The following is an 18,682-nucleotide window of genomic DNA, read 5'->3' as shown; positions in this document are numbered from 1 at the left end:
TTATGGGCATTATTATTATTACTACTACTGCTACTGCTATGCTACTGCTACTACTACTAGGGTCAAGCCAATCCAATGACACCCAGAGAGTGAACTAGAAAATGCAAATACAGGAAGGATCCCTCTTTGTACCCATATTGAGATGCAGATGGAATTGGATAGTCTGTCTGACTGCAAGAGACTTGTGACAAGGTTATCTTATTGGGGGGATGGTACCTAAAAGATGTCCTGGTAGTGTTTATACCCCTTCCTGGAACTTCACATGTGCATGGAATAAATAATCTCCCCAGAAAAAGCAGAACGAAGGCAGAGTGAGTGCTCACTATTGCCCCAGAAAAGCTAGTTAATCAAATGAGTCTCAGGAGACTCTGGTAAAAGAAATTCATGGATTTTGCACTTTCTCACATAGGAATGGGGGGACTGCTTTGATGTATATTACTTTAATGCATGATAAGCACAGGGGGATGTTACCCTACTGTACTCTTTACCAAAATAGGTCTTAATTAATTCAGATTATAATTTGTATACAACAGAATATATACAGGTTTTACATAAGTGTAGAAAAATGTAAACACACATATAACCACTATGCTAACCAATTAATGATACTAGTAGTAATACTGCTATATACTGCTTCTCAGTTTCTAAACCACATTTCCATGTGTTTTTCACTACTGTGTTAGGTGAATATGATTCCTGTATTCACAGAGGTCATTTTTAGCCTCAATGAGGAAATAGACCAACAGAGATTGACATGTTCAAGTTTCTTCCGGAAGGAAAAGGCAGAATAATCATAGCAAAATGACTTTTTTATGACAGAAAAAAAAGAAATGAGAACAGGAGTGGAGACAATTATATTTGTTTAGAATGAGAAGAAGAGATAGTGGGACTCTCTGTGGGGTGGTCATGGCCATATTTGGCATGGAAAAACTGAAGGTGGAAAGAGGTTCCCATCAACCCACCACATCTCCATATCCTTCAGTTTGGACTTCTTCCAGAATGAAAGGTTTGAGGTTCCCCCCGCTTGAGAAGAAAATGCTTATTTGATTTTCAAGAAAGAATGACATTATTAACACCCCAGACCAAGAGCCTGTGTCTTTCTTGGTGCATGGAAAACAACAGCTCTTGGCTCTGCTTGCCCTTACAGCCAGGTTTTTCAAGAGAATGTTTCTATTCTCGGGGATGTTCTTTGCTTAGGTTAGAAGCCCCTTGTTTAATATTTCAGATTGTATTATTTAGCCTACAACTTGCTTTTCTAAGTTAGTTGACTCTCATAATTAATTTAATAAATGTGAATCATTTATAGTAATCCAAAGAAAATCAAGCAGAGTGAGGCAGTCACATGAGGAAGAAAGTAAGCATGTGATACTGGATCTTATCTCAAGACCTAAAAATGAATTTGGAGCCCTGTCAATATTCCTGAATTCTTTTGCTCTGACATCTTTCTTTGTGTTTCTAGCACAGAATTCTGCAGATAGTTTTACATTTAGCTTCAGGTTTATGCCACTTACTGGTAAATCCCTTTGAGGAGCTAGCAGTAGAGCCAATATGGGTTCTGATTCATCAGGGCTATACAACATGGACCATTTGCTTTATTGTTTTTCCTCTAATCAGCTGAAAGGGAACTAAAATTGGAGGACCAAGCATTAAGACCATATCTCCTTACCCTTAGCTTCTGCTTTATGAACTTGAACAAATAATATTTGAATTGCAATTACAGTTGACAAGACGTTTTCACATCTGATCCTCGCTTGATCCTCACAATGGATCTGTGAGTCTGAGAAAAGGACCGCCAGGAAATGGTTTTTAAGTAATAATAATAAGAAGTAATAATAATAATAATAATAATAGAAGAATAGACCCACTAAATATCTTTAAACAGGGTTTGCTTCATATTCTTTCCAAAAGCAGTGTTTGTACTGGCTTCCCTTCCACCCCACCATTGGTCCTGAGTGGTTGGTAGTAGTATTCTGTTTTTTTACAGATGAGGAAACTAAACTGTATTTTCTTAGGTGACATGACTTCCTGACTTTGCACTGGGACTTTATTCAGGTCTTAACAACTACAGAAGAAATTCCCCTGTGACTTTTACTGAATTAACTTAAGTCACATCCCTTCACTTGCTTTCATTAATTCTGATTGCCAGTTATCAGAATATCAAACCACATTCCCATGGCTTATTATTTCTGTATGTTTTCCTAGCTTTTTGAATGGTTTGTTTAATTTCAATTTTCTCATGTGTCCTTTTGTCCTAATTTTTATTTGCACTGTTCCTTTTCTTTTTCTGTTCCTAATTAATCATCCTTCTGAAAGTTTGCTAAAGAGTGGGTAAGTGCATTTTCCTTTCCAAATAACAATGTTTTGCATTGTTATTTTTTATTAAGGAATATGGAATAATTCAAATGGATACTAAAATGATCTAATAAATGTCAAGGAACTGGCATACAGTATTTTCTGTTGAAATCGCTTTTCCTCTTTTCCTGGCATTTACAGCAGATTTTTGTTTGTGTGGGGGTTTGTTTTCGCATTACTATTTAAATTTAATCGACAGCGGACGTTAGAGAAATTGAAAAACTTAACAGGAGTCTGAGTGGAGGCTCTAAACCTGGATTTGCTTTTCCATGAATAGAGAAAATGAATGGCTGCCACAAGGGTTCAGAAAACGACACTTTGCCTCAGCACTCAGTCAACATCTAGATATAGAATGAGTGGGCTCTGGGGCATAAACCCAAAGTATCAGAGGGTTTCAGAACAGTTTTAGCAAAATCAGTCCCAATCTCTTGGTCAAATTCTGAACCATATCCCCCAGAAGTTTTCCAAAGAGAACTTTTCATCCCCTGTATTCAATTACTGTGATATCTTGTTTTGTAAGTTCCAAACCCACACACCATTAGGCCATGAGGCCATCCATGCATGCTATTTGGAATTGTGTGTATGTATCTACACATATCAAAGCCATCAAAAGCCTTGGGTGAGGAACCATGTGGCTGGTAATTTTTTTTTAAGAGCTTCAGATCTCTCTTCATCAAAGACCTGGAGTCAGAATCTTACAGCTGCTTCTGGGAGTATGGAAATAAACTGGGTCTGCAGGCCAGGCTTTATTTATAAATTGTGTTGTCTAAAATTACTGACGGATGCAATGCCATCACCTCCCCAACATGCTAATATTTGTCTTTCTGTGTTCTTTAGCATCAATACCACTCAAAAATAGATGAACTAATTGAAGAAACTGTTAAAGAAATGATAACACTCTTGGTTGCAAAGGTAACCTTCAGCTTCAGGTGAAATGTTTCATTGTGAACATCGCTTTGTTATATCTGCATTTCCATTAAAATGTAACACGTTAAAAAGTTGAACTGAATACTTGTATGTCAGGAAACGAGATCGTACGTCACCCCGGCTCAGCTCAGAATGATTTTTTCTGATGATTGCGAGCCGTGTGAAGATGAATTGATAAAGTGGCATGTGTTAACTTAATAAGAAATTGTCCCCAGACGTCGTACTAGGTTATGTGGAAAATGTTTGTTTTGTTTTTCAGCACTGACAAAGCTAGATTTTAGAAACAGAAAGTTAAACGCTAATAAGGAATTCTGCCATCCTGAAAACCCCCTTTCCCCTCGTTTCACATGCAGTGAGAGTCATAATAAAACATAAAAGTCAGATAAAGCTATTTCAGTCACCCTCATGAATTATAGAATTTTAACTAAGTAATGCTGAATGGGAAGACATTTATATTTGCCAGTGCTAAACTTCTGTTTCCCCCAAATTACTGATAAAATACAAATAAAAATAGATTGGATTAAATGTAGTGCTAATATGTAACGTAAAAACTGCTTTGCACAGTTTTGGATTTTGAAAAGTGCATTTAATATTATCGCATGCTGTATGCAACTCAATAATATTTTGTCACTTTGTACTTCTGTAACACACTATATTTGCAATCACATAATAATGAAGAGAAAGCCGGATAAGTCAAATATTTCTATGTGAAAGCAATCTATTCCTTTCCCCAAAAGTGGAAACCAAATAATAGAACACAAAACCGAGCGAGGTCATTGCTAGTCTCTGTGTGATTGGAAAATGTTGCTCCGTGGTGTGAACAATTAGAGTTTGAAATAATAATTCTTTTTTGCTGTTTTACTAGTTCGTTACCATCTTGGAAGGAGTACTAGCAAAATTATCCAGATACGATGAAGGGACTTTGTTTTCTTCTTTTTTGTCATTTACCGTAAGTAAAGAGCTTCTTTCTTGCCTGGTTTTTGTTTTATTTTGGGTTTGGGTTTGGGTTTAGGGGCGGGGTGCCAACATGCCAATTTGGTTTGGGTGTGTATAAGTATGTTACTTAAGGTCAACTGCTAATATATAATAACATTAGGAGAATAAGCAGAATATTTCACAACAGCAGGTAATCCAAAATCATTTCTATTTCACTTGTGAATATACAGTATGTATGTATGTATATGTATGTACACACACACACACATATGTCTCTATATGTATCCAAAAGAGAGCTGCTGGCCTGAGCCCACGTTAGCGATCTCAGACAAATGACTTCCTGTTTCTGGGCTACCATTTCCCCATCTGTAAATGAGGAAAATTAATTTTAAAGGTTGCAAATAGAGATCTTCAGGTCAGACAGAGCTTTTAAATATGTTTTGTTTGGTCCTCACTGTGTCAGGTACACTTTTCTTAACTGAATTAGTTGCCTACATTTAAAAATCTGGAGAACTCACAGGAATGTCCATATTCCAGGCAGCTCTGGGCCTGCATACATGCATAGTAACCGTCTGCTGGAGTGGAGTCACGGTGGTCCCCATTGACCACACATGTGTTTGCCAGTTTCTTCTAGTGTCTTCTTGGCCATTTTGCTCATTCATGTACCTGCCTGGGCTTGGGAATATTGGAGTTTACAACCTCTGGAGTGGATGATTGAGTCTGTACAAATTGTGAGGGGCTCTAATTCTGTGCCAGAGTAGGGCATGGGCATAGAAACAAGTTTGGTTGTGGGCAGAAGCCAGCCTAAATTCTCTGTAGGTAAATGAGCAATGGAGATAGTCATTAGAAATGGGCTGCTTTGGGGCCTGGTTCTCCCACCCTTCTTGTGCTCGGTGCCTATGACACTGCTTCTTTTCCTGCCATTTCTGATAGCAGGGTGTTTGCTGGCTCTGAGACCAGGTGTTTTCCTCTGACGGGGCCATAGGAAAGACAATCAGTTTAAGCCCTGTTATCTCTGGGTCTTTAAAACAGGCTTAACGTATGAAGAATCTCCTAGGAAGGCATTGAATGCCAAGATGAGGCCCAGCACAGGGTTAGGGGGTAACACATCAATCTGGCAGAACCAGTTTCAAACCCCATTGCCAATATTAACCAGCTGTGTGATCTTCAGTAACTGTCTCAACCTCTCTGAGCCTCAGCTTTGCTTTGGTTTTGGTTTTGGCTTTGGGAAGGAGTGCTATTTTGTAATTTTGGTTAGGGTTTATGAGTTCATGTTTTAGTGGTTTTCGCCTACCGTGATGTATGGAGTGAGGAATGGATAATGTCTTCTATGATGAGCTGTTGTGGAGATAATAATGTAAGTGAGAGAGCATAGCATAGTCCTCACATGAAGTAGGCCTCAATAAATGGTGTCTATCGCTAATGAAATGGTGTCTATCGCTAATGAAAGTCCTCACATGAAGTAGGCCTCAATAAATGGTGTCTATCGCTAATGGAATAACTAACATGATTATTATACAGTGCAAAAACACATGCACTCAAGTTCTCCCTAAATATGCCTTATACTGGTATTTCCCATGCATTAGATTTTCTGGGAATTAGGGAAATGTAGGCAAAAAATACTTAGAACAATTCTAGATAGTGTCCATGTATCCACATACTCAGCTTGTTTTAATATGCAGCTCTGAACTTCCAGACATAAGGATTGAACTCAGCCCTGGAAATGTGATAGCTTCAGTCCCTGGAATTTAGTGGTAAAGGTGGGGTGGGATAGATGATGGTGACAATAGGAAATCTATCCCACAGCACTCTGTAGAACTACCCATAATGTGTCCCAGCTGAAAGGACACCTATCAAGCCGCTCCTTTGACAAACAAGGAAACCAAGACCCAGAGAGGGGAAGTAATTGGCCTAAGGTCACACAGCAATGGGCAGAGTAGAGATAGGAAGCCAGGTCTCCTGCCAGCTTCCCCCCACCATTGAACAACTTCCTAGAGAGAGTGGGATTCAGCTGGCAGTTGCCTAGCACTGGAAGGCAGATGGGCAGATGAGTGGGGAAGATTCATAAAGAAGGATTCAGGGCACATGAGTGGGAAATAGTAGATAATCTTTCATTCCTCAGTGAAGTCATGGAAATGGTAAAAAGAGGCAGAATTATCTGCAGCATTTCTGGAAAACATTCCCCTGACACTCACCAAAGATACCACTTTCTTCAAGTCTTCATTTTAAGCAAGTGTTTTTACTGCACTGGACTTGAACGAGTGCAAACCAGGAAAGCCCTTCTGCTTTTTATAGAGCAGAATTCAGAAGTCAGCTCTCATGACTGACTTCCCAGTAGAATTGGGGGAAGGGGTCCCCATGGCAGTAGTAAGAGGACACCGTACCAGGGGGATTCTCATGGGAGGGTGAGAAACAAAGAAGACCTAGCATAGCCCAGGCAGGAGTTTTCAAGCTGAAATTCTCATGCTCTCATCTCTTTCCTAAGACATTTTGCCGCCTCTCAGCATGCCTAGTGAAGTCCCCGTAACTGCAGAACACTTCAGTGCCTGTTGCTGGGCCTGTAACTTCCCTTCCTTAGTGACACTTCTCCCACACACTTGGCCATCCCACGGCCAAAAGCACCCACTTATCATTTGCAGCCTCTGTTCTCATCTCCTGCTGGTATTCCAGCGTCGGAGAACGCGAGCTGTGCTTAGAGGTGGCAGGAATAGCTATCTCTGCACGGGAATTCTGAGCTCCTGCCCAAATTTCAATGGGCCTTTGAAGACTTCCTGCGCCCAGTTGTATGAATTACGCCAGAACGGAGTGGAGGAGAGGGCAGAGGTTGAGCAGGGGCAGCAGGCATTGTGGAAAGAGCCGGGAAATCAATGAGGAGAGAGCCAGCTGTGAGTCCTGGGACCCTGGACAAAGGCAGAGAGATGGTGCCGACACCCTGGCAGGATTTCCTTAACTCTGCTCCCATTTCTGATTCAATTCTTCAAGTATTACTGTGCACTTACCACGTCCCCACCTCATCAGGGCTGCCAAGTATGAGCCATGTGCTGTGCCCCCCAGAAAGCTGACAAGTATCGACAAATATGCCACCCTTTCCTCCTCTTTCTCCCGCTGAGCGCCTCCTTTCCTGGGTGGGCTTGATTTCATGGTCCAAGCCAGACATTTTGGAAAACGTCTGCAGTGGCACAGAGCAGGCAGGAATATTTATTTCTCGTCTCCATCTGCATTGCTTCCTCTCTTGGAGAGGAGCTGGGGGGAGGAGGGAGGAGGAGATGTGGCTTCTTCGTGCCAGCCCGAGAGGCGTCCAGGCGCGCCCCTCCCCTCTTCCCTCCCCAGCCTCAGCAGCAGGAGCAGCCTGGGATTTCTGGAGGCAGGCGCCTTTCGAACTTTGGAAAGATCAGCCCAGTTGGAAGTCGCGATTAGCAACTATCCGCCCATTTCCCCTGACTGCAAGATGTGCTTTTGTGTGGGTTGCCTGCTTGGAAGGGTCCTTGTCTGGTGGGTAGCCTCACACTGTTTTTTTAGGAGGCCAGGAAGGGGGACAAGCAGGTACCTAGGTCTCTCTCCAAACAAATTAAAATACTTTCCTTGGTCCTATACAGGTGTTAACCAATATGCTAGTTCTGGAATCTGCTCATTCATTCATTTGCTTGTTCATTCATTCACCCAACATGTATTTACCAGGCACCTGTGTGTCATGCATTGTATTGGTTGCTGGGAACACAGCAATGAGCAAGGAAGACATGTTCTCTGTCCTTTTGGAGCTTACATTTAGGAAAACAGACAGACAATAAAAAAAGAAAGAAAATTAAAGAGGGGGAGAGCTATACAGGCCACAAACTGAAAAGTAAGGGAGGGAAAGAGAGAAAGGAGATGGAGGTAGGGTTGTTTCAGCAAGGAGGCGACGGAGGGTCTCTGCGGAGACATAGGCTGAAACTAAGAGGGGTCAGCTGTGGCTGAAAAGGGGAGAATCCTCTAGATGGAATAGCAACTACAATGACCAGGAGGCAGGAAAGTAGGAGGCATTTCTGTGGATATTTTGGAAGGAACATGGATAGGATTTAGAGACTGAGCACATATTGGGGGTGGAGACTTGATTGAAGGGGGCAATGTGGAAGGCCCCCCACAGGGAGGTCTTGAAGAGCTCCTCTGCACCGAATGAGTCCTGACAGCCAGTGGCGTACAGCAAAAAGACAGCCCAGGAGTGGGGAGACCTGGGATGGGGTCCCAGCCCTGCCCCTCACCCGGCTGCCTTGTGACCTGGAACACAGTGTCACACCTGGCTTTTCATTCCATTCAGTGTAATACGACGGTGGTTTTATTAGATGAATTCAGAAGTCTAAAATAGCGACAGGAGCAACCGCTCCTGTTCTTTGAGCACTTGCTAAGTGCCTGGCACAGGGCGAAGTGCTTTAAATACATTTTTCTCATTGCATCCTCTGAACACTGCCATCCCAGCAACGTTCTTGTGCAGAAGATCAGACTGAGGCTCAGAGAGGTTAAGCCCTCCAGCTTGACCAGCGTACTCTCTCCCATAAACTCTGGAGCCTCCAAGGAGGAGTGATGATGTAGGAGGGGCCCACACCCATTCCCCGGCAGTCAGAATAACTTCCTCAGATCCTCTGAAGGCCCCTAGAATTCACTCAAGATTCCCCCATCAAGCCAGTCCATTTGAGATGGTCACGATAGAAATGGAAGACACTCAGGACAGGCAGGATAAAGACCCATTCATATCTGTTAGGGGCCCAGACCCCACTGTATATCCAATCTCCTAGGTCTCAAATCACCCTCATTCACCCTTTCTTTCCATTTGCTAGCATTGTAATTGTTTTGCCAGTTAGAAATGGAACAAAGTAGACATGCTTCTTCCTGCTAGAATCTAAGACCAGGGCTGGTGTTAAGTGCAGATCAACCAGCAGCATAAACTGGTTTTGTCAGAGCTCCTGATGTCATGCCAAAGAACAAGACTGCCACTTTGGTCAAAAGCCAGAACTGGATCAGAGGAATTCACTTTTGTCCCTAGAACATTGTGGTCAGGAAGCAGTTCAAATTACAGAGTGGGGTGAGTGTTCATAATTGTTAGTGTTACCTCTGATGAAGTCCCATTTTTGCTTTGGCTTCAGGGAATGCCCAGCATGGGAGAGATGGCTTTTTGTAGTGTGGGCTGGTGATGGTGGTATAGACGGAGAGGTCTTTCTCTATCCTCAGAGGGTAACTCAGCGATTATCAGATGCTGAATCCAAGTGATTCAAGTCAGCTGCCTTCCTTCGGAGTGGAGGTGCCTTCCTTGGACAGAAGCACCAACCGTGGTGGTGATAGCTGCCCTTTACTGAACATTTACTCTGTGTCAGGCTCTGTGCTAAGTGATTCACATGCATTTCCTCATCGATCCTCCCAGTCACCCTGTGCAATAGATCTGATTATTACCCCCATTTCACAGATGAGAGAACTTGAGTTATTTGTCCCAATTCATAGAGACTCCACCTCAGATTTACTCCTTTATTAGCTCCAGAATGTTATTCTCCATAGAACCAGAGAAACTCATGAATGAAGTCAGTTAACAACCCTTTCAGGAACCATCCACTTACTGATACCATTTCTAAGGGAGAGTCCTCTATTTTTTCTCACATCTTACCAACAATACTATTTTGTAAATTTACGTACCAACTGTTTTGCAATAAAACCAAAGGAATGGACATTAGCAATCCCTCACTTCTTCTGTGCTTTCCACATAATCTTCAGTTTTATATTATGCCTTCATCCAACACGTTTGTTGAGTACCTACTTGATGCTAGGCACTGGGGGCATAGCAATGAGTAAGACAGATCATGCCTCTTAGTATATATTCTCATGAGGGAGATATATTCTCAAAAAGTAATTTACAGTTGTGGCAGTTTTCCAGAGAGAGGGAGAAGTTGCTGATGCAATGGAACAATAGCCTGAAGGTACCCAACCTCACCTGGGAGGCCATGAAGGAAATGACATTTGAGCTGAGATCTAATGGATCTTGCAATGAAAAGGAGAAAGAGTGCAGGGTACAGAGACACAGAGGAGAAAGAGAAGTTCTAGCGCATTCTGGGAAGAAGTCCACTGTGACTCAGGGAAAGGCCAGACTAAAAGGAGGAAAAGGACAGGCATGGAGTGAAGGAACAGCTACTCTGTTAAAGAAGGAACAGCCTGATAATGAAGAAACTTGCCCATGGTGATGGGATCTAAGGGCTTACAAGGGACACTATCCAATACTGATTCAGCTGGAGAAGCTGAGAGAGGTCACAGAGAGACTGGCTACTGTTATCAGTAATGTTGGGTTTGTAGTCCGATTTTGAAGCTTTGAGCCATCATCAGAAGTCAAAACTTGTTTTGTCTAATGTAGTTTGTTCACACTGACCAGGAAAAAACCCCGTGCTCTGAAGTGTTCAAGAACTATAAAGCACTGATCTGACATGCCTTCGACCAGCTTCTTTCATCAGCCCTTTCCCAATGGTTCAGAACTTGACATCCACTTTGGGGTTTATGACAGATAATTTTATCACCTAGTAGGACATCATCCTCATTTCCAGTTCTTGCCTTGAAAACACAGTTGACAATTAACATACCTGCTGTATGTTACATACACTTTTCAGAAGGGGAAAGAGGCATCCAGAGTTAACTCTTTCCCTTAATGTTCTCTAGTAAACAGACAGACACACAACAGACACAGAATTTTCTCCAGACTGTGAGATGCTGAGTGACCGGGTCTTAGAAGTGTCAGCTATGGGCGCCTGGGTGGCTCAGTGGTTTAAGCCGCTGCCTTCGGCTCGGGTCGTGATCTCAGGGTCCTGGGATCGAGTCCCACATCGGGCTCTCTGCTCTGCAGGGAGCCTGCTTCCCTCTCACTCTCTCTGCCTGCCTCTCTGCCTACTTGTGATCTCTCTCTGTCAAATAAATAAATAAAATCTTTAAAAAAAAAAAAAAAAAAAGAAGTGTCAGCTATGAAAGCAATACCTAATGAATACAGAAGGGGCTTCAAACACAAAGTAAGTATTCTGAAATTAAAAGTTAGAGATGCCACCCTGACCTCTGAACCACGTGTGGTAGGAAGTTTATCACCAGAAAGTTGGAGGGAGAGCTATGATTGTGAAGCCCAGACTCATAGAAATGTGGGTGAGTCAGTGACCATTTGTGATCCTCGGTCTCCCCATCTGTTGAATGGAGGAGCTGGTGCCTCTTTTGGAGAGCTGACGAGAGGATTACAACTACGGTGCACAGTGACCCGGCAGGACACCGTCATGCTGTGGGTGCCCAGGAAATAGCCCTTAGCCTTGCCTTCAACTTCCAACCTGTAAGAAGGTTTACATGAACCTAGTGCTTTTAACTTTTCTCTCACCTCGTCGTTCTTTAGCATAGTAATCATTTCTCTTAAGCAACCCAAATCACTCTTCATCACAGGATCAACCAAAACTCTCTACAGCTCCATTTTAGCACATCCTTGTACTCATAATTCTGATTCGTCAGAGATGTTTTCTAATAAGTTTAATGTATTTTAGCATTTAATGTTTTGTTTTGCTTTGTTTTACTTTATTTTATTTTATTTTATTCTAATTTCTTTTAAGTAGGATGCACACCCAGTGTGGAGTCCAACACAGGTCTTGAACTCACAACCCTGAGATCGAGACCCAAGCTGAGATCAAGAGTCAGACGCTTAACTGAGCCACCCCAGTGCCCCTTTAGTCTTTTAATCCTTTCAGAATTTTTCATTCATACACAGTTTCTAGAATACCTTTTAACCAAAATATTCAGTTAATCAGAATTGAATAACCCATTCCCCATGTTTATTTTAGGTTGAATCAGGTTTATTTCAATATACACCTAGGTTACTTGTTTGTCCAGTTCTGCCCCTACTGGAGTACAGTCCTGGTCAGGTTAATTAAGCTCTGACTTTGGTTTACTGACCTATTTAGTGGACCTAATAATAAGACTTCTATTACATGATGTTGTTAGAATTAAATGAGAAAATGTTATGTGCCTGGAATGAGGTAAGCATTTGATACATGTTAGCTATTGTTGTTTTTATGGTTCTTACTGTGCTTATGTCACTGAGTCCAGAGTAGTAGGACCAACTATTTGATCTGCCACCATGTTTTCCATGACTGCTCTATGTAAATTACTAGGCTAGGAGTTGTCAGAATAGATTTTTTTTTTTTTTTTTTTTTTTTAAGATCTTAGCTCTCATTGTCTGGAAGTTACTATCTAGGGTGTATACAACTGAAGGAGCTTTTGAGGTTTTCTGGTCCAGGGTTTCCAGTGATGCACTGTGTCTGCTCAGTTCTTCCCTGCTGGGGAGCACCACTTCTCCACATCTCTTCCCATCTCTGCATTTCATGATGTCCCACTGGCAGCTCAGAATGGAGCTGGGTCAAATTGTACCACAAAATTGGCAGTTGCTGCCAAACAGGGTGGTTCCTTCCTCCCTCTTGTTGTTCTTCCTCCTCCTCCTCCTCCTCCTTCCTCCTTTCTACATATCCCTGAGTATTTTCCAAGCAACAGAGACGAACCACATGGCACCTGAGGTGATGTTAGATGCCACAAAAATGCTGCATTAAATAGCACCAATTCCACTGTGAAAGAATGATCCCCCTCCTTTTTAAAAAGATTTTATTTATCTGACAGAGAGAGAGGGATCACAAGTAGGCAGAGAGGCAGGCAGAAAGAGAAAGGGGGAAGCAGGCTCCCTGCCAAACAGAGAACCCAATGCGGGACTCAATCCCAGGACCCTGAGATTATGACCTGAGCCAAAGGCAGAGGCTTAACCCACTGAGCCACCTAGGTGCCCCTAGAATGATCCCCTTTTTAATTTCATTTTCATCCTTATCTTTATATCAAGCACAAAGTATCCAGTGAGTGCTTACATGTCTCTCACACTTCTCTAAAATTTCCCAAATCTTCATGTGTAACAAAGAGAAAAAGAGAGAAAGAGGGAGCAGGTTTTGGGCTCGGTACCCTCTGTAGCAACCATGTTTACCTAGAATGTAATGATGTTATTTGTATTTATTTGTGTGTACTTTCACTCTTACTTCCTTCTCCTCTTGATTGTATCTTGATACTGATTTTCCATTTATGGCAGTGGTAAACATTTTCTTTTTATAATTAAGTATTTTAAAAGTGTGGTGATTTAAAAAAGAACCTTAAGTATAGAAGTAAATATAGTGCAGACAGTACATGGGCCATAGCCATAGTCAGGAAGGTAGTGTTGATGCCAGACATTTGGGAGGTTGTGATACCTTCTCAATGCCCCCATTTTGCAGTTGTGTAAACTGAGACCAGAGAAGGAAAATGACTTGAACATCTAAATACGTTGGACACAGAACCCAGGCCTTGTCCCTCATCCATTTGTTTGTCATCCCCACTCTTTATCTGAGATAAGGAAAAAGAATTCTCCATGTGCAGCAGACCTAGACTGACTCTGATGGACAAGTTATCACTGATAGTGGTGATGCAAACAATCCGTGCCCTCAAGTTCAGGCTGAGGCAGCTAGGGGCAAGAGAATCAGGCTTACAGGTGATCGCCTCATGCAGAAAGAGAACTTTGAATCATGACAGCACAGTCCTTCTTTGCTTAGTGCCAAGGCTGTGCAGAATCCAGAGGGACACAAATAAGACATGGTGCTTACCCTCTTCTAGCTTTCATTCTATTGGGCTTCTCAATGTCGAGAGGTGTTCCAAAGGCAGAGAAAACCCAAAAATACCAGAGATGGGCAGAGGCTCCACTCATGATGGGATAAAAATAAGCCTTTGTATCTGCTTGGGGAATTTATGAAATTAAAGCTTTTCAGTTTCTAATTCCAAGTTTGTCCCAAAACTAGAGTATGCCTTGTAAATCAACAAATGGAAAAGGAGTACAGCGTCGTGAAGAGGTCAAACCCTGGAGTCCAACGCACCCACATTGACACCAGCTTTGTGTCTTTGAGGAAGCTATATGATGCTGCCAGCTGTGTGTCTTTGAGGAAGTTGTTAAACCTCTCTGGGTTCAGTCTCCTCATCCGTCGATGTCAATAATCATCATGCCCTCCATTGTGAGGGTTAATTACTTGTAAAGTGCTTAGCCTTATGCCAGGCAAATAATAATCATGCAGCCATTGTTCAGTCATCGTTAAAAGGGTGGGTTTGAAGGAGCCTTTGAGCCTTGCAGAAATCCTGTCTGGGAATGAAAGATTGGGACAGAAATGAGGGAAACTGGAAGGAAAAACATGCCTACTTCAATTGGGCATCTGTTCGGAAGCCCCAGGGGGGAAGAGAGATGAGAACATACACTTCCTGGACCCAGTCTCGGAGCACAGTACCCTGAGCAACAGGAGATACGAACAATTCTCGTTAATGAGGCTACAGCTCCTAATCAGTGCATGGAACAGAATGCTTTTGCTTAATAGAGATCATTTCCCTGCCTCTTGCCCAACTTCCCAGCAGTGCCAGCAGCTCTTTGTTTAATGAAAGGTAGGGACTACGAGTAGTGTGGTGGGATGGGCTGTAGGAGGCATTATTACCCTCATTACTATGATAATAGTTTAATCACAATCAATATTTATGAACATGCACAGAAGCCGTGCAATCAACCAGCAGCCCTACAACTCAGGGTTTTCATGTTCTTGCCTAAGGACGCTTTCCAGGAAAGCCTGGGCTCTCTCCCCCCTTTCCCCAGCCCCTCAGAAGCTCTACAGATATGCTCAGAGGTCATTTCAGAATATCCATGTTGGTTACATGATAGTTATATATGAGGTCTTATTTGTGGTAGTGGGTGACTATCATCACAATTATCTCCACAGTCATCATCTGGACTTGATCTACAGACTTTGGGAAATTATCTTGTGAGTAAGGTAGGGCAGTATAATGTAGTGGCAGATACTTTGAAGTTAGGCCCACTTGGGTTCAAATCCTAGCTCTGAGCTGTGTTTCCTGAGGAAAGCAATTTAACTACTCTGAGCCACACTTCCTTCAGTTATAAAATGAGAAGACAAGTTGTTAAAGTGTCAGATAAGATGGTGTCAGTTGGGCATTCAGTCATTGGTAAATGCATCCATAGTTTTGTGTATGACTATATATAGCAGGTATCTGGTATTTCTGTGTTGTCCATGAGAAAACTAAACAATTGTTTTTCCCAAACTCACATAGCCAGTATTGGAGATGGCAGGAGAGTCTAGACTTGGACTCTAATATTCACATTCTATTATCTGAAAACTTTTCCAACATTGGTTCTATTTATAAGCAACTGAGGGAAACCTTATTTTTAAACATTTCAGTGTTTAAGTCTTTTCTTTCAAATGTGCTCCAGATTTAGAAAGCTGGTCGATCATTTTTCTGAGCCATGGCCACCTGGTGAGCCTCTCATAAAACATTTTTGGTGTCACAGTTCCCACATCTGCAAAAACAGCATCTATATACTCCAGCCCTTTGAGAAAGGAAAGGAAGGGAAGATGGTCCCACGACGTATGTCCTCCCTGTAGCATTTACGTGGTATCTGTGTGTGCACAGCACTCCACAATTGACCAGAAACACCCTTGATCTTTGGCCAGCAAAGACGATGTTTCAGCCCCTGGGTGGCAGACCTGGGGAATCCATCCTGCTTTCTATGATTGCAGGTAAACTTCAAGGGTTGTGGTTCTCTCCAGTCCTCCAGGAGTGTTGTAAGGGGCTTTCCCTGTAATTGTCACTTGGCCCCTAACAGGAGCCACTGAGGTTTGCTCAACTGCTCACCCGCACACAGAGTCCCAGTACATCCACCCACTGGTACATTCTGTCTCCCCCAGGCAGTCAGTCCCTCAGTTGGCACTAACAATGTATTCATCTTCCCAAGATGCACATAGAGCATCCAGATTACGGATGGAGTGGGGGGAGGGTTTGCTAGGTTTTGCTTTCGCCTTTGTAGAAGACATATCTCAGAATCACGTTCCCAGTCAACCAAAAACCTTGAAGTTACTCTGGAGTAGACACATTCCTCCTGCAAAGTGCCTTGCTCCACTAAAATGTTGAAAATTCTACCACTCGTTTTTGTTTTTGTTTTTCAGTATTTTTTAATAAAAGAAATATATATAGGGTTAAAAATGAAATAGTACAGACACTCTTAATAATGATTCTTTTAACGAAACAACAGTTCTCTGGCCTGCCCCTTTCTCCCCTCAATCTCTGACCCCAGAAGGGATCCTTGAAACAATTTTGTTTTTATCACCATAACCCCAAGTACTATTCTTACATTGCTATTTCTTGATTTACTGATCTTAGAGATTTCTTGACTCCTTACAGTAATAGATGGAGCTTTAGCTCACTTCACCATCTTACACTTCTTCCTGTTATGGTTGTATCAGTATTGTCATTCCTTTCTCGGCATCTTGATTACTTTAAATTATACCCACCCACCTTGAACTCTTGTTTTACACATGATGAAGCTGTTGGCACTGATGCCCTTTTTCTTCTCCTGCTTCCTCCTCCAAGTGCTCTCTTGTTCTAACATGGGAATTGGATGACACATCTCTTCATTCTTCATCTTAAAGTGTAGGTCCCTGTATTTATGAATGTCTCTTCAAGCTACCAGCACCGCCCACTAGAATTTCCTGCAGCGGTGAAGTATTCTGTATCCAAACTGTTGGATACAGCAGCCATGGCCACATGTGGCTCGTAAGTACTTGAAGTGTAGCTAGTTAGACCTGAAAAGTTGAATTTTTAGTTATATTTTGTTTTCACTCATTTAAATGTAAATAGCCACATGGAGCTATTGGATAATGCAGGAATAGACCAAGCTTAATATACAAGTCTGATTACAGAGAACAACCTTTTTCAGCAAAAATAGTGATAATAGCAGACATATAACTCTTATTTACTATGCCCTGAGAACTGACCTGCCAACTCAGTTAATACCCCATTAATTCTATGAAGAGTAGTAGTATTCCCATTTGATAGGTGAAGAATGTGAGGCATGGAAAAGTCAAGGAACTCATCTAGTAAGGGGTAGAGCTAGAATTTGGCCCCATGAGATCCAGCTCCATAGTCTGTGCTCTGAACCACTTCTTTCTCCTGCCTCTGCTCCCCTTTCGAAACCCCTACATCTTTTTTCAGCTATTTCCAATCTGCTGATCAATGGTGTGGGTACAGCTTCTCCCATGTTCCTGGCCTGAATGATGTTTATCACGGAGCTATATGCATTTAGATGTCAAGCCTGCCAAATCCCTTTCTGTCACAAAAAAAAAAAAGAGAATGAAAACTGGAAGCTAAGGAAGGATATGGGCAAATATAGGGACTCAGGGCAAGGTCACGGAAGGGCTCGCTCCCCAGTCATGGGAAGGTTGTTCCTTTGGCCTGCTCATTCCAGCAACAGCAGTACAGCGGCTCACAGGTCCTAGGAGGGTTTGCCACGTCTTTTTATTCCTCCCCTTAATGCGGATTATCTTTGTGAATCCTCCCCACAGCCCAGAGAGGTGCAGAGGAAGAGGGCTGCAACTAGAGGGTGCTGGGAATATTAAATTGGATGGTTCATGAGCAACACAGAAAACAGTGCCTGGCACAGGGTAGAGACTCAGCACATGTTGCCTATTGTAACCCTTTTATCTCTTTGCCAGGTCTACCCACAGAGCTGTGCTACGCTGCCTGGTACCTGTGGGAATGGTCTTTATTTATCTCAAATCCTTTTCCTTTTCCCTGTTACAATGTTTTTCCTGGAGCCTCATGTCCAGAGCTCTTATGAGTACTAAAATATTAATGAGCCTCTTGTTTTAGTACCAGCGTATTTATAACTTTTTCAAGGTGTGGGTAGTGCTTCTATCCCACATTCTTCTCAAATCTAACCTGCCTTGTACACCATCTGAAATTCACAGACTTTTTTTTTTTAAATTCTGGAAGGCATCAAGAGAAAACACTCAGTCTGGCACCCTGTTACAATAAATAAGGACCTGAGGCTAGACAGGTAGCTAAGATCAATCAACTAATCAATGGGCAAATGAAGATTAGACATAATTTTTTTATTCTTTTCTGTACCCCCACTGTGGCCTCTCACTTAGTCATGTTCTAGTCCAGAGGTCAGAAAACCGCGGAAAGGACGAGAGAGTAAATATTTTTGACTTCACAGGCCACACAGTCTCTCAGCCTCTGCTCTTGTAGCATGAAAGCAGCTAGCAACACGATGTAAATGAGTGGGTGTGGCTGTATTCCAATAAAACTTTATTTATGGACATTGAAATGTCAATTTACTATAATTTTCACATGTCAGGAAACATTTATTCTTCTTTTGATTTTCTTTCAACCACTTAAAGATATGCAAACCTTTCTTAGCTCATAGGACATACAAAAACAACAGGTTGGATTTAGCCCATAATCCAGTCTGCCAACCTTTGTCTAGTCTCTAAGACATGGAGAGGAACACACTTCGCACAGTCAACTCTCAGCTAACCACAAGCGAATTAAACACTAGTAATAATAGCTAATGATTATTGAGCTCTTACTGTGTACCAGG

The 18,682-nt window shown here is 42.3% G+C and overlaps 1 protein-coding gene across 23 annotated transcripts in view; it reads left to right on the top strand.

The window, feature by feature from the left end:
* The window catches only part of CADPS (calcium dependent secretion activator), a 483,094-nt gene that overhangs the window by 409,288 nt on the left and 55,124 nt on the right, over positions 1-18,682 (top strand). For all 23 annotated transcript variants that reach the window (XM_045990930.1, XM_045990927.1, XM_045990929.1 and 20 more), the window contains 2 exons: positions 3,190-3,264; positions 4,145-4,228. In XM_045990930.1, the coding sequence (XP_045846886.1) occupies positions 3,190-3,264; positions 4,145-4,228 (159 nt within the window). The remainder of the gene's footprint in view (positions 1-3,189; positions 3,265-4,144; positions 4,229-18,682) is intronic.

This window comes from Meles meles, chromosome 20 (genome assembly GCF_922984935.1).
Source record: "Meles meles chromosome 20, mMelMel3.1 paternal haplotype, whole genome shotgun sequence".
In the NCBI taxonomy this organism is placed as follows: Eukaryota; Metazoa; Chordata; class Mammalia; order Carnivora; family Mustelidae; genus Meles; species Meles meles.
Note: the sequence above shows the minus strand (reverse complement) of the source record. Positions and strands in the feature narration are given on the sequence as shown.